Source organism: Heloderma suspectum, chromosome 3 (assembly GCF_057233095.1).
Source record: "Heloderma suspectum isolate Gila_16-S chromosome 3, 16-S_ref, whole genome shotgun sequence".
In the NCBI taxonomy this organism is placed as follows: Eukaryota; Metazoa; Chordata; class Lepidosauria; order Squamata; family Helodermatidae; genus Heloderma; species Heloderma suspectum.
This window is the reverse complement of record NC_139460.1, coordinates 231,646,595-231,663,777: the sequence shown is the minus strand read 5'-3', so window position 1 is coordinate 231,663,777 and position 17,183 is coordinate 231,646,595. Positions and strand designations below refer to the sequence as shown.

Genomic DNA, 17,183 nt, shown 5'->3' with positions numbered 1-17,183 from the left:
ATACACACACACACACACACACACACACTTTCAATCTGTATGGCTGCATTTGCTTATTGCAAGTAGGGATGGGGGAGAATTTCTCCCTGAAACTTCGGAGGGTCGAGTGCCAATGCATTCGGTCCTCCGAAGGTTCGGGGAGAAATTCTCCCCCCCGCCCCTCCGCCCCCCCCGGATGGGACTTACCTTTCACGAATGTCGCTCCCGGCGGCGGGTCCCGGCGGCGGTTCAGCAGGTCTTTGTCGGGGCGGGGACGGCAGCCGGTCTTTTGACCGGCTGCTGCTGCCGCCATTACAAGAAAAGTTAAAAAAGCAAAAACGCCCCTGTGATAGGCTACATAACGATTAACGTAGCCTATCACGGCTAGATCTGCAAAGTCAGCCGTGATAGGCTACGTTAATCGTCACGTAGCCTATCACGGGTGACTTAAAAAAAAAAAAGCGCGTACGCAAATGGCGGCCCCCATAGGGAGCCGCCATTCGCGTTCCTTATTTGGTCCCTGTAGTCTACGTAAAGATTTACGTAGACTACGGTGAAAATAAGGGCAACGCTATTTGCGTTGTCCTTATTTTCACCGTAATCTACGTAAATCTTTACGTAGACTACAGGGACCAAATAAGGAACGCGAATGGCGGCTCCCTATGGGGGCCGCCATTAGCGTACGCGTTGTTGTTTTTTTTAAAGTCACCCGTGATAGGCTACGTGACGATTAACGTAGCCTATCACGGCTGACTTTGCAAATCTAGCCGTGACAGGCTACGTAAATGGTTACGTAGCCTATCACGGGGCGTTTTTGTTTTTCTTTTGAAGTTCGCGGCCGTGGAGACGGGGCACTTCTCCCCGGCCTGAATTTCAGCTGGGCGAGGCGGGAAGCCTCCCGCCCAGCCTGAACTTCGGGGGGAGAAGCGAAGCGCCTCCCCCCCACCGTGAAGCAAGCTGCGAGACCAGGTAAGTGACTTTCGTACATCCCTAATTGCAAGAGGGATCATTCTGCTGGTTTTAGAGGGCTCTGTCTGAAGGTATTTGGCTGGAAGTGTGTGTGTGTGAGTGCGTCAATTGAACTATTCTGTTTCTTTAAAAAAATGAACATTTAATACTTATTTGAGTTTCCTCCCCGGGGTCTCTGCTCCCACCCCACCCTTCTCTAATGGATTTTACCCTTTATTTTTGTTTGTCCATTTTATTACAATTAGTTTGCCCTTGCTTTGATTCTGTCTAGTTTATATACGTATATGTACTTTCTTGTCCTTGTTCTGGCCTCTCCTCCACCCTGTATTCCTTCCCTTCCCATTTTGATCCCTTTTCCCTAACTTTTTTTTTAAAAAAATTCTCTTCTGTTAGGATTATAGTTAGTCCCCCCCGCCCTTGCTTTCAGTTTAGTGTTTGCTTTTCATTTGCTTGTGTGTGCATGTGTGTGCATGTATGCGTGCGCATGTGCTGTGTGGACAAGCAAACATTGTGTGTTAAAGCACTACACTGACCACATTTCCAAAAACAGTGGGCAAAGCACTATACACATCAACAGCTCTTATTTAAATTATATAATACTATGCTGTGTGGCAAAGCAAGCAAGCCCAATATGAGGCATCTTCGGGGTGTTGTTGGCAGGGGCAAAGGTGGGTGATGTGCAGCTGAGAGTAGCAGCAGTGGTAGGCAAGCTGGCTCTCCTCCAGTCTAGATAGTGCATCCTGGTGTAGCAGGGCAGCAGAGTGCACAGGCAAGTTGCAGTGTCTGGAAGTCACTGTTTGAGGTAGGGATGTATGAAACACTTACCTGGTTTCGTCCAGGGACATCCGCGGTGGGGGGGAGGCGCTCCGTCCCTCCCCCCGAAACCCTCAATGCGGGGGGGAAGCGATCCATTCCTCCCCTCCGGAATTCTGCCCGGCCAGCTCTGCTCTGTGGCCAGGCTGCGGAGCCACCGGCCAGGCCAACCCACAGCGGGGCCTCCAGCCGCTGCCGGGCTGCTGCGGACGCAAATGGCGTCCTGAGTAGGGGATGCCATTTTCATCCCTATGGTAGCCCGTGATAGGCTACGTAAATATTTACGTAGCCTATCACGGCTAAAGCGGGGACACAAATGGAGTCCCCTACACCATTTGCGTTCCTGCTTTAGTTGTCATAGGCTACGTAAATATTTATGTAGCCTATCATGGAGAAAACGGGAATGCAAATGGCGTAGGGGACTCCATTTGCATCCCCGCTTTAGCCGTGATAGACTACGTGAATAGTCTATTTACGCTATTTACGTAGCCTATCACGGGCTACCATAGGGACGCAAATGGTGTCCCCTACTCAGGACGCCATTTGCATCCGCAGCAGCCCAGCAGTGGCTGGAGCCGCCGCCACCGCCACCGCTGGAGCCACTGCCAGAGCCAAAGCTGCAGCCGGAGCCACCGCCAGGTAGGGTCCATTCCAGGGGGCTTTAGTGGGGTGGTGGGGCGGGTTGCTCCTTTCCGCCACAGATTCCGGGGTACCGAATTCACTGGAATTTGGCCCCCTTGGGATCCGTGGAGGAATTCTCTAACATCTGTAGTTTGAGGAAGCTGGTGCAGGCAGCAGTAGTATGACTGTTGCCAAAGGAGCAGCATCTCCTTCTGTAGTAGAAGAGAGGAGCCCACTGATGGATGTTACGTCAGAGGTGTCTGACATCCTCAGTGTGGTGGATAGTCCAGAGATCCTCCAGGGTGGGGCAAGCAGCAGGCAGAGGCTCCAGCACCCGACCCCTCTTCCATTGTCCCCCATGCTCGTGACCCCCAAGACACAAGGCAGGCAGTCTCTGTTAACTCAGAAACATCAGGGCAGCATCATGTGGGTAGGGACGGCGGAGAATTTCTCCCCGAAACTTCGGGGGGCCGAGTGCCAACGTGTTCGGCCCCCCGAACATGTTTCGGGGAGAAATCCTCCACGCCCCCCCTGCCCCCCGCACCCCCCCCGGGACGGGACTTACCTTCGCCGAATGTCCCTCCCGGCGGCGGGTCCGGCCAGCGGTTCGGCGGCTGTTCATGCGGGGCGGGAGCGGCAGCCAGTCTTTCGACCGGCTGCCGCCGCCGCCATTCCAATGAAAGGAAAAAAAAAAAAAGCCCCCTGATAGGCTACGTGACGATTAACGTAGCCTATCACGGCTAGATTTGCAAAGTCAGCCGTGATAGGCTACGTCTATCGTCACGTAGCCTATCACGGTTGACTTTAAAAAAAAAAAGCGCGTACGCTAATGGCGGCCCCCATAGGGAGCCGCCATTCCCATTCCTTATTTAGTCGCTGTAGTCTATGTAAAGGTTTACGTAGTCTACGGTGAAAATAAGGGCAATGCAAATAGCGTTACTTTCATCCACCCCTACGTGTGGGACAATTTTAAGGTGGCATTAGATCCCAGCACCGCCATCTGCTGCCACATCCCAGCAGACAGGCAGCAGGGGCAAGCAGAAGGCTGGTAGTGCTGGAACTCCTGCAAGCGCTCTTTCTCTCACCCCCAAGAGGCTTAGGCAGGCCACCTTGGAGGAGATGAGGTGGGGGTAGGGATGTCAGAGAATTCCGCCACGGATCTCGGGGAGGCCGAATGCCAGCGCATTCAGCCCCCTGAAATCTGTGGTGGAGCGGTCTGCCCCCCTGCCCCCCCTGGGATGAGACTTACCTGGGGCGGATCTTCCTGGTGGTGGCGGCTCCAGCAGCGGCTGTGGCGGCCAGTCTTCCGACCGGCTGCTGCCACCATTTCCAGTTAAAAAAAAAAAAAAGACGTGATAGGCTACATAAAGATTTACGTAGCCTATCATGGCTAGATTTAAAAAAAAAACCGTGATAGGCTACGTAAATGTTTAAGTAGCCTATCACAGCTGACTGCAGGGACGCAAATGGCGGCAGCTACGGCCGCCGCCATTTGCGTCCCTGCTAGCCAGCAGCCGGATGTCCGGCTGCTGGCGGAGCCGGCTGGCGGCTCCGCAGAATCCCTGTGGAGCACAGCTGGCCAGCCAGGATTCCGGGGGGGAGGAACGGAGCGCCTCCCCCCTGTCCAGGATTCTGGAGGGAGGGATGGAGCGCCTCCCCCCACCACCATCAACATAATCCGCGAAAGGTAAGTGACTGTCATACATCCCTAGGTGGGGGAAGCATGGGTCCACAAGGTGGAGGTTTCCAGCACCTGACCAGATCACCAACTGCATATATAAATATAAACTGGATAATGATGTTGACTTGGCTACACTCTCAGTGCCTTCAGTTCAATCTCATCATTTCTTTAATTAAGAACTGTATGAAATTTGGCAGGTGTGGTGTGGCTAAAAAAATATAAAAAATGATTACAATATAAAATAAATATAAAATATTAATCTTGTGTGTGCTAAAACACACACACACACACACACACTCACATTACTACAAAAATAAACTACTCTGACAGCCTGCCTGCCAGGTAATGTGTGTATTCCAAATTCAGCCAAATAATGCCTTAGGTCATCAACTGTGATTCTGAAGAGGAACTACCAGGGGAAAGGGGTTCTTTGCACTTCAAAGAAACCTACAGCAGAGATTAGGGATAGTGACCTCCTCCACTTCAACACACCTAACTTCTCTGATTATTATCCCTCCTGAGTTTGGGTTTCTGAGAACAGCACATTTCACCTGCACCTAGCACAAAAACCACTTGGCCAACCTATCTGACATTTAGCAGGTAGGATCCCCTCCAGAGGGCCGGGAGTTCTCCAGATGTCATCTACTTCTTTGCAAGCAGTGAAAAGTTATAGCTCTTTGCTTTGAGAGTTTTTGTTGAAAAAATCAAATTTCACCTGCATCTAGCATAAAAACTATTGGGTCAAATTGCCTGACATTTGGCAGGTGGACACCCCTCCAGGTGGGCTGAGAATTCCCCAAATGCCATATATGTATCTTGAAAACTGAAAATGTTATGGCCATTTCTGTTTTCCCATGCAAGTCAATTGGAAAATGTCAAACATGAGTGATTCAGATATCCGAATCTTGCTTCAGATTTGGATCTGAGTTGAAGCTGGTTGGGTCCAAATTGGTCTGAAGCTATGCTGCTTCAGACCAATTGAAGCTTTGGGGCTGCTTTGGAAGGTCCAAATCAGTATCCAAAGCAAAGCGGGGGGTCCATGTACAGCCCTAATGTTAACCATGTTTGCAATCTGCCCAGAGAACATTCTTTATAAGGTAGATTAAAAATATAATAAATACATAATATGTATTATGAATAAAATAATATGTTTTACATTAGTGATGGGAAGAACTCTGAACTGAGGAAGTTCAAAATATTTATTCCATTATTATTACATTTATATCCTGCCTTTTTTCCTCTTGCAAGGAACCCAAGGCAGCTTACATAGTCCTACTCTTCCCCATTTTCTGAACGTCCTTAGTTTGAAAAGACTCAACTGAATACAAGATGAGCCCAGAGCCACCTGAATTTGAGCCTGGGCTCAATTTATCTTTCACTGGGGTTCACCCTCTGACCTCACTGCTGTCAGCCAACCCTTCCCTATCTCATAAATTTACCTAGAAGTGGGACAAGGACAAGAAAAGTGGTAGTGAAAGCAAGATTCCCATCCATCTCTTATTTCACGGAGACCTTTAATACTGGAACCACAGTGTTCCAGGCATAAGGACCCCTGGGAAATGTAATTATCCAGGGCTTCTCAGTCTGGTATACTTGGGTGCTACGGAAAACTGTATTTCCTGTGATTTCTTTGCAGCTGGGGAGCAGTGTTCTAGGGCCTAAAATCTAGGTGGACTGTGGGAGGAAAGTGATTGACAGAAAAGAGAGAGAGAGATCTTCCTACTGCTGACATGCCATCATATAGGTTCGGGAAAATGAAAGAGGAGATTGTTGTGGGGGCTACAGGCTTACAGGATGGGTCGGAGGTGAGTTGCCTAATCCACACACTTTTTGCAGAGTGCTTGAGAAGAGTCAAGGTTTGGGAAGGCACTCACAAGAACATATTGCAAAAAGCAAATGGAAATCAATGCAAGCCCAGAGAAAATTGCCCATCACTACTTTATGTTAGTGAACTGTTCCTTATTATGTGACCAAGAAAGATAGCCATAATCATCACTGGTTGGTAGAGGAAGGGCTGAGGGTTGCACTGTGTCCCTGCGTGCTTGGGACACAAAATGCACTCTCCGTTGAAACTGTTATCAGTGATAGGGATGTATGAGCATTTCATTTTTGCTTGCAAAAACATCATCTTTGCAACTTTGAACATGAGTGCATGTGTGAGCACGTGCCCATCAAAAATGTTCATAAATTGCTGAACACGTGCTTGCATTCAATTTGCACAAATTTCCTAAATTTACACACATTTTGTAATTTACACAAATCCCCCACCCCACCTGGTAGACTGAATCAGCCCCGCAGATCCAGTGACGTCCAAGTTCCCTTCCAACTTTCTAATTCTAAGACACATCCATGCCATATATTACAAGTTATCATCCTTTACAGATTATCATTAAGAATGTGGTATACCTCAGAGAATAGGAGCAAACAGGGTGCTGCATGCCCGTGGTGGTTACACAGTTCAAATCGTCCCTGCTTTCAGTTTTGCTTATTTCAAAGTCTTATTGTGTATTGTACAGGATAGAGGATCTATGAATAATGCAATTTCTTGTGCATGATTGATAATGGGTTTATTGCTCAGGCACTCCTAACATGCTATTTGATATCCTATCAGCCTTATTTTCCTAAGGAAAACAACTGCTGTCGAAACCTGACATGTTTATTATTGTCAAGCCAAGCCAAGCCATCTATCTAAATGGGAGAGCTCCTTGCTGTGATAATCTTCTATGGAGCCTCTTATGCAAAAAAAGAAAAGAAAGAAAGAAAGAAAGAAAGAAAGAGAAAGGAAAGGAAAGGAAAGGAAAGGAAAGGAAAGAAAAAAGGTCACAATCTGATACTGACTCGAGTCGGAACAAGCTCTGCAATGGAATCTAGAGAACTTTGGTGAGCTTGGGTTTTGCTGATTTGTCACACATCATTATTCTATACAGATTAAAGTTTTGGGTAATCTTCAGAAGATACTTACTAGTATTATGGTAGAATACAGATAGGCCAAATAAGTATATGTAGTTTTTATTAACTGTTATACATCATTTTTAGAGCTTATTTATCTGATTGATTAATTAGACTGCAATCCTTTGCATCTTTACTCAGAAGTAAATTCCACTGAGTTCAATGCAGCTAACTCCTAGGTCAGTGCATATAGCTTCCAGCCATCAGTGCTTCCTGTCCATGACTAGTCCAAAGTAAGTTCCATTGATTTCAGCAAGGATTTTCCCCAAGTAAATGGCACCTACCTAAGAGTAAGCCCCGTTGGAACAAGGGAACTTACTGTCAAGGTTCCTTTGGCCCCCTCTTTCCTCAAGCACTCACAAATACACAAAAAGAGAGGCTTCAGTCTCACACCTTTAATACATTATTTACAGGTTCATTACAGATGCAAATCCTTGAAGACTCTCTGGCTACAAAGGAATGCCTCCAGGGGATTCAAATGGGATAAACAAATGTTGCCAGCAGTTTGAAAGGGTGGCTATCTGACTAGGCTAACTTAGGGAGGGAGGTCCTGCCCCTTGCCTGCTGCTCCCCTGCGTAGCCTCTCACCGGCTAACCGGTTCCAACATCTAAGCTCTGCCCCTGACATTTCCCCCTTAGCTCTGCATCTCCACCTGGCATCTCTTAGGTCACAGACCTCAAGCCCCTCCTCCTGCTGCTCGCTGCTTCTCACAGAGGGGGGTAAGGATGAAGCTTCATGCCTGGCCAACTGGAAGTTGGTAACCTGAGAAGCACGCCTATCCATATCTGAACTGGCCTGTGAAAAAACCTCCCCCAGTTCTGGCTGCTCCTCTTCTGAATCTGAGCTGCTAACTATCTCCCTACACCCAGAATCAATCCTGACACTTACTACTCAGTAGACATATCTTTGATTGAACTGTAAATGCATGGAATAAATATATAATATAGTCATTGAGACTGCATGGTTCAGGGCTGATTTAAATGTTCATGTGGAGCCTGGTGAAAGAGTGGTGGCAGTCCACACAACAGACACAACTCTTGAATGATCCATTTCACATTCATCATGCCATTCAATTCATACACAATTAATGCTATCAGCCACAACCAGTAATATGTGCCATAGGTATGAAGATACTGCACATGACTGGGCCATCACCACACATGATAAGAGTTTCAGAAATTATGTGCAGTCCATGGTAAGATGAGTTCCAGACATTATTCTCTCTCTCTCTCTCTCTCTCTCTCTCTCTCTCTCTCACACACACACACACAGATGCCCAATGCAGTGAACTCCATTTATTTCATTAGATGAAGAAGCATTATGTATATACTCCTTTTTTCTTTTTAAGAAAATGAATTATCTGAAAACGTATAATCAGTTCACTTACATCCCCAAAGCAGAGAACAATATTTTAAAATATCCTTTTAACAACCAACAAAATAACCTTTGAAACCTGTCCTTTAAAAAAATGAAGCAGCGGGAGAAATAAAACCAAACAAGCTAGATCTCATCAAACTTGGAGAATAAATTCTGGACTAAAAAGAAAAGTCTAAAGAAGCCAATCTGGATGGGCAAAGCTCTCCGATTCTCAAGCCATACTGAGTGTCACAAGCAAAGGGTTGCAACAGACAATATTTTATCTGTTGTAGACTAGAGTGTTCCCTCCACTGGAATACATGAGGAAGCTCTTGAAGGTGAAGGAATTCCATGTTTACACTTAATCTGCTCATCCCTCAAGAAACCAAACTCATTCCATTTCTTTTGTGGAACAGATCAAATTATACACATCGGCTCTCTAAACAGTTGCTAGGGCTGTGTTGTAATTCCATAGTATTTCAGCTGCACAGTTTTTCAACAAATAATTTACTTGATTCATCCGAAAATACAGTGTTCATTTCAAAACCATTTGGCACTCCTTTTTGTACAGTCGCTTCTAGGGAGGTATGAAAGTCACTCACCTTTTCAAAGGGTGACATTCGCGGTGGGGGAGAGGCGCTCCATCCCTCCCCCTGAAATTCTGTCTGGCTGGCTCCACTCTGTGGCGATTCCGCGGAGCCGCCAGCCAGGGACACCTGCAGCCGGACATCCACCTGCACAGGGACGCAAATGGCACCGGCCGTAGCCGCCGCCCTTTGCATCCCTGTATTTTGCCATGATAGGCTATGTAAATATTTACGTAGCCTATCACAGCAAAAAACCCACAAAACAGTGAACGCAAATGGCGGCAGCTACGGCGGCTGCCGTTTGTGTTCCCTTTTTTTTTGGCCATGATAGGCTACGTAAATATTTACGTAACCTATTACGGCAAAAGAGAGGGGCGCAAATGGTGGCCACTACACCATTTGCGCCCCTCTCTTTTGCCATAATAAAATATTTATTAAAATAATAAAAATTGCCGTAGCCGCTGCCATTTGTGTTCCCTTTTTTTTTGCCGTGATAGGCTACGTAAATTCTTACGCAGCCTATCATGGCTTCCACAGGGATGCAAATGGTGTCCCTGCATTAGCCATGATAGGCTACATAAGTATTTATGTAACCTATCATGGCTATAATGAAGAAGCGAATGGCAGCCGTGGACGCAGCCACCATTCGCAAAGCAGCACGAACAGCAGCAGGTAATTGTCCCATTTCGCGCGCCTTTTGTGGGGTGGTGGGGTGGGGGGACTTCCTTCCGCCACAGATTTCAGGGGGCCGAATGCACTGGCATTTGGCTTCACCGAGATCCATGGCGGAATTCTCTGACATCCCTAGAAACTTCTGCCTCCATGGTTGGTAGCAACTTTCATAATAATGTGGCTCCCTTCAGCCATGCTGATATATCAGGTAGCAAAGTGACTGACAGTTGTAAGGGTACATGACATCACCACATTCTGGGAAATCAAACCACTAGGGATGGCAGAGCATTCTGCCACGGATTCCAGAGAGGCCAGATTCTAAAGAATCCGCCCCCCCCCGGAATCCATGGCGGAATGGCCTCCTGCCCCCCCGTCCCCCCCACGGAATCCCCTGGGATGGAACTTACCTGGGCGGATGCGGTGGATTTGGTTGCGGCGGCGGCGGTTGCAGCAGTGGTGGCTGGTCTCCTGGCCGGCCGCGGCTGGGCTGCTGCAGCCGCCATTGCCGTCCTTGCAGCTGTGATAGGCTACGTAAGAATTTACGTAGCCTATCATGGCTACCTCCCCCCAAAAAACCAGCGTACGCAAATGGCGGTGGCTACGGCAGCCGCCATTTGCGTTCCCTATTTTTCACCATTCTGGCCTACGTAAATATTTATGTAGGCAATTATGGCAAAAAAAAAGGGAACCACAAATAGCGTAGTGGGCGCTATTTGCATTCTTTTTTTTCCTGCCATTTTATCCTATGTAAATATTTGCGTAGGTTTTGATGGAGAAAGAAAGAAAGAAAGAAAGAAAGAAAGAAAGAAAGAAAGAAACGCAAATAGCGCCCATTACCTTATTTGCGGTTCCCTTTTTTTTCGCCGTAATTGCCTACAGAAATATTTACATAGGCTAGAACAGCAAAAAATAGGGAATGCAAATGGCGGCCGCCATAGCTGCTGCCATTTGCATACGCCTTTTTTTCCCCCAGCCGTGATAGGCTACATAAAGACTTACGTAGCCTATCACGGCTTCCTGGCTGGATGCAAATGGCGGCCGCTACGACGGCCGCCATTTGTGTCCGCACCAGCCAGTCCGCGGATGGAAATCCGGCTGTGGACGGCCCTGGCCAGCTGCTCCACAGAGCTGCTGTGGAACAGAGCCAGCTGGGCAGGATTCCATGGGGGGGAGGGCTGGATCGCCTCCCCCCCAGTCGAGGATTCCGGTGGGAGGGACAGAGCACCTCCCCCCCATGAACACAATCCGCGAAAAGGTAAGTGACTTTCGTACATCCTTACAATCCACAGTATTGGGAAGTCAATACTGCCAATAATGATGTTATGTCACACGACATCAAAAGTCACCAACTATCAAGAAATCATGCAATGGATCACACAGTTCAATCAACTAATGAAAATAAATGGACATATCAAATGGGATATCCAAAATCATCTCAAAAAGTGGAACCATTATAAGGAATAGCAGAAAGGAAAAGGCACAAGCTAATCTGGAAATGCAAGGACAATTTTGTCTTCTCTGAAGCTGAACCAGTGAGGCAAATTTTACATTTGGTTAGGACCCATACTTTTCATTTTCAGCTTCTAACTTCTGTTTTTCACAGTCCCCAACTCACTCAACTGTGAACTTGGAAAGCCATACCAGGAGCTTGACAATTCAGTAATTCAGCTTCCCTAACCTAGTTCCATCCAGATGTTTTGGATGTCAACTCTCATCAGCCCTAGCCAGTATGGCCAATGGTCAGGAATCCTGGGAGTTTTAGACCAAAACATCTGGAGGGACTAGATTGGGGAGGGCTGCAGTAGTTTGTTTTGGCCCGCCAATTTGGGAATCACAGAGTTAAAACTAAAATGGTACATGGATTAACAGGGGAAAGCGCTTACCTTGGAAAGGTGATGTCAAAACAGGTATTTTGATGGGTGACAAGGTCAGCACATGGCACGGCTGGACACTTGTTGATGGTCCCTGAGGAGTGTCGGCATCTACTGACAACATGGCAGCTGCAAATGCAATGGCCTGGTTACTGCCAGCTTGTTTGAGGCAACCACCTACGGAAGAATCAAGTAGGATTTGGATTATTTTCACTGAACATGGGAAATCTGCCTGAGATGGTTCTATCCTTAAAGGCGGGCTGAAATAATTTTAAATAAATAATTTTTATAATTAATTTTGAATTGTAAATTTTCAACAATACAAACTGAAATTGTACTTACATAATACATGAAATTGTAGATACATATATTTAAATATATCATTTTCAGTATACATGAATATGAAGTCTGTATGTGTGCATATGTATCTATCTATCTGTGTGTCTGTCTGTCTGTCTGTCTATCTATCTATCTATCGTATCTATCTTGGAAAACGCAGTTTTAAAGAATTGTACATAAACTTCAACGAAAGCAGACAACTTATCCAAATAAGCATCGATTCACAGGTGGCATCTTTATTTATTTATTTATTTCATTTATATCCCGCCTTTTTTCCTCTTGCAAGGAAGGCGGCTATACACCACCTTCAATGAGAGAGGGACAAGGACAGAGGGACAAGGACACAGAGAGAGAAAGGAATATAGGTCAAAAAGCCAACATGGGTGGAGTGATGGAAGGAGGTGGGGAAGCCCTCTTCAAGTAATCAGTGCAGACGTTACTTGAGCCTGTGTCAACAGCAGCCTGCGAGGGAGGGAGGGCGGGAGGGAGGGAGGGAGGGAGGGAGGGAGAGGCAGAGAGAGAAGGGATGGCAGAAAGAAAAAAAGAAAGAAAGAAAGAAAGAAAGAAAGAAAGAAAGAAAGAAAGAAGAGGCTGACAGAAAGAAAAGAGAGAGAAAGCAGGTTGGGAGGGGGGAGTATTTGCAGAGATAGGGAGGAGGGGGTTGGCAGAAAGACAAAGAGAGAAGGAGCGGCTCCACTCACTTTGGCTCCACTCCCGCCTGCTTTGGGCTCTATACCTATGCACCATCAGCATCTGCCCCCCAACAGATTACACCAAAGGAACACAACTAACTGTATGAAACACTTGGCGGTGATACATTGAAGCCAAATAGTTAGGGAAGCTTCTTTTTGTAATTAAATTCATGTAACTTCCATGCACATTACATTCGCCATATGTATTTGCTTGCTTAATCTGCTAATGATGTGTTTATTAAAAGGTTTTGAGGCAGCCTACAGACATTAAAAACCATAACAAAAGCACAGAAAGTCAAAGACAACAATAAAAATGATCAGAAGCATAATTCACAATATGATAGAACAACCAAACAGTTGAAAACAGTCAATTTATAGCCATAGCTCTGATCTCAAAAGGTTTTTCTAATAGGTGAGCCTTAAAGCCACTTTATACAATATAATTTTAGGGTATATAAAGTGTGAATGTTATAACCACGTATTTGCAAATACATGGATTATTCAGGTGGTATAGTCACCAAGAAGCTGTGATTGGCTCCTGCTGAGTGTACACCCAGGTTTGCCCATGTGTAATGTGCAATGTGTGAAATAGTCCTTACATTTCCTTCTGAACTGTAATAAATGAGTGCATTGTCACAGAATTCCTGCCTTTGAGGAAAATAAGATATCCCTAATTGCAACCTATAAGGAGAAAGTATTGTTTCAATGAAGAAGAATGAACCTTTTCCTTCATAACTTTCACCTCTACCAAACAGATTTAGGGGGAGACCTTTGGTGCTTAATCATGGCTAAGTATGTTAAATAAACAAGAAAATGGATAATAAAAATCTTAACGAAAGTTAATTTGACAAACACCAGCTGTTACCCCTCTCTGCACTGAGCTGTGTATTCAAAAATTAAGCAATCATTAGCTTATTATGTCATTTAGCAAATGTTTTCAGTTCAGGCAGAAATCCTTCAGGCATTAACAGGCAACTAGTAATTCTGCAAAGAGCCCTGTTTGATCTGAATCATGACTTTAGGCATTTCAGTGCATCTTTATGTGTCAGAGGTTCTTTGAAGACCTGAGGCCCTGGATTGCACTCCTATGCTGTCATTCTCCACACAATCACTAGGAAATCCATAGTCAATCAGCTCATGCGGGTTTAAGGTTTGATACTGAACTAGGCTAAATGTCACTGGATGTGACCCACTAGAATACTAAATAATTGCTTTTCTTTTTTTGAAAGGACACCAATAAAGGAAAATTCAGCACAACACATTATACCTTCAGAAAGGATGTAAGAGCAGCAAACATTTCATCCCCAGACCCCTTCTTTGGTACAACTACACAATTCCAGATTTAGTTTAAAACATTTCTTCCATTAAGTGACCATGGTCCATGAGCCTTCTGAACTAGACCTAGGTTAGGGACTGAGTTCTTCAGGGGAAGGGCTGTAGCTCAGTAGTAGAGCAGATGCTTTGCTTGCAGAAGGTCAAAGTTTCAATTAATACTGGAGTAAAGGTGACCCAATTTGGATTTAGACCACAGCACATCGGACATCTTTTCCGAAGTGTAGTTGCCACGTCTGGAGCATCCGATTTGGATTCAGTATATCCTTCCCATGTGCTGTGGTCTCGATCCAAATTGGGGCAACTTTACTTCAATTATTTAACATGCAGCACCTGTCAGGAGTGCCCTAGTGGCCTCTTTCAGTACACTCCAATAGCCAACTCAAGACACAGACGAAAGGATTCTTTTCAAGGCTTTAATCCTTTTACAACTTAATGACTCTTTCAGATGCTAATCACCAGCGACTAAGCAATGAACAGCAGAGTAGCCTATGCTCCAGGTAGGCAGTTGGTCCCCGTTTGAAGGAGAATCACTTGAAGACCCTGAACATATGGGCTAGGGAGCGATCCTTCCTCTTTCCCTTGGGTCCACGGGACACGGCCATTGCTTGCGTGCCAAATGGGCACTACGCCTCCTTTCTGCGCCCTCCATCACTCATCACTCTCTGCATCTGCATCAAGCATCTAGCAAGCCCCTCTCCCGCACTTTCTCACTGCCAGGGTCACTATCTATCTCAGGAATGCCAGCAGGAGGAATCTCTGCCAGCTGCTGTGCCTGTGAGGGATGAGCTGGCTCCTCTCCCATGGATCGCTGATCCTCCTCAGAATAAGAACTGCTCTGGGGTTCTATTGACTCAGTTTCCACCCTGACAGCACCACAGAGAACTTCAGGAATGTTGCTAGTTCCTCTTGATCTGAGGCAGGAAGCTGCAGTGGAGAGTCTCCTTGGCTACAAGGAACAGCCAATGAGCCTTGTTGTTGTTAAAGAAAAAAGATTAATAAAACCCTTGAGTGAGGGGGAAACCCTTTTTTTGCAAAAAGGCAACTGGACCCATAAGAATGCTGGTGGACTTTCAGCCTAGCACCAGTTGTGTGCCCCTCAAACAATTCTTCTGTGCTGATGATCCCTCATAACTATATAATGGCACAGCTCTTCTGACTGGGTTTTCCTTCACTATCTTAAAAGATTTGATTGATTGCAAAACACAGTGAAAGCTGCCAGCCCTGGCTGGATCTCTCTTTGAAGTTAATGGTTGTCAGGATTATACATTTTGTTGTTCTGCAACATGACTATTGCCATGCAGCTCTTGATTTTTGTGGCTGCTATTGCAAGCACCATATGGATATTGATTGCATTTGCTGTTCCTCAGTCACTTCAACTCATTTTTGGCTGCCAACATTGGAGAAAGCTTCTACAAACATGAAAATCAAGACAACAGATAAGTCTAAGAAACTTCAGTGAGTTATAATAAGTAAAATCTTTATGCTGGAAGCAACCCTTTCCCAAAGTCTGCTTATAAGAATTTCATTATTGTGGCTGGACCTGGGAAATAAAGAGGTGGTGAAATATATTGTGTTGGGGGCATGCCGGGAGTTGTAGGACTTTTTTTTTGGTCTAAACATGCATAGAATTGCACCCTAGATTGTGTAGAAAACTAGACACATGGATAGAGTTACCTCTTTATATACTTCCTGATAAACTTGTTGTTGTTGTTCAGTCATTAAGTCATGTCCGACTCTTCATGACCCCATGGACCACAGCACGCCAGGCCTTCCTGTCCTCCGCTCTCTCCCGGAGTGTGCTCAAGTTCATATTCATTGCATCAGTGATGCTATCTAGCCATCTCATCCTCTGCCATCCCCTTCTCCTTTTGACTTCAATCTTTCCCAGCATCAGGAGGGAGTTACCATATGGGAGGGGCATCCCTCCTAAACTAGTCTGGCTGAGAAGTTATTGTTCAGACTGCTGGCAACTTCTCTAGCTTCCACTTCAGCTCCTCTATTGATATTCATAATTGTGGGGAGTAGCTGTCTTCATTGTAGTCTCAGAGTTCCCTAGAATTTGCATTTGTAAAGAAGCAAGTCGTTAACTAATAAAGTAGTGAGCCTGAAGCCTGGTATCCTGGAGTGTGTTGATTGTGAAGGGGGAGGATGAAGGAACATGACAACAAGTTTTTCATGTGAAAAGGGGAAAAAAACTTCACAATCTGATACGGACTCAAGTCGGAACAAGCTTCGAGATTTTGGGGGGAGAACTTTGGTGAACTTGAGTTTTGCTGATTTTCACATCCCCTTTTTTGCCTACTCTGCACTGACTTTCAGGTTTGGGATTTTGAATTAGAGTAGCTTTGTTTCAGGTAGGTTAATCTGGTCACATTTGGTATTGTTCTGGTTATGTTGTTCTATTTGGCAGGCATATAGCAGGCAGACTTTGGAACTGGTGACCACCCTGAAACACCTTTATGGTGGTGACTGGCTGTTCCTGAGACTTGTCACTCAGGGCTGTGCAACAAGTGGCAAGGTACAGATAACTTTTGGGGCAAACATAGTTCATCCGCTCAGAGTTGTGTGGAAGGGGTGACTAGGGGAGGCTGCCCTCCACACTGGAAGGGGGGTGATTTTTGGAAGGGATGCGTTTCCCACCCCTCTCTGGAGGTAGGGTGCCTCGCCCTAACTGCCTGCAGGCTTTTGCCTGCTGGGACATGGACAAACTACTTCTGTGCACAATCATTTACCCCTCTGCAGATTTGGGGGTGGGGATTAAGCATTTTAAAAAATGTGGGTCTAATTTCATCCAGCACTATTATCTCATTTCCGTATTTCCATTGCCTTCACAAACACATTCCACATTACTTGTTTTCTGAGTATTTTTTCATTCGTTCATGATCATTGCAGTGTAACTAATGACACAGTATATACCCCAAATGGATTAAAACCAAAGCAGTTTTAAAGAAAGTTAAAAAAACAATATTAGGTGAATTAATATATAATTAATATCACTATCATTTCCAATGTAATAAAAACAATAAAAATAAATACAGTCACAAAATGAAAGTGATATTTAATTTCATATGTTGCTAGCCCCTTTTGCACCATGAATGACTCTAGAACCTTTCATTTAGGGTTCTCGAATTTTTAATTTAGCATCACTTTGCATATTTACAATTTAGTATCACAATTACAATATTTTATTCAAATTGACACAATATTGATCATCACTTTATAGGTTTCTAATGGGGTATTTCCTAAAGTAGTTATACCAGGGGACAAGTGAGCAGGAGACACTACCTAAGCCTGATTTGGACATTATCATCCATATGA

General features: G+C 45.4%; 1 protein-coding gene across 1 annotated transcript in view; it reads right to left on the bottom strand.

The window, feature by feature from the left end:
- The window catches only part of TCERG1L (transcription elongation regulator 1 like), a 333,395-nt gene that overhangs the window by 289,984 nt on the left and 26,228 nt on the right, over positions 1-17,183 (bottom strand). Inside the window, exon 4 of the mRNA XM_084841939.1 lies at positions 11,512-11,676. Within this exon, the coding sequence (XP_084698065.1) occupies positions 11,512-11,676 (165 nt within the window). The remainder of the gene's footprint in view (positions 1-11,511; positions 11,677-17,183) is intronic.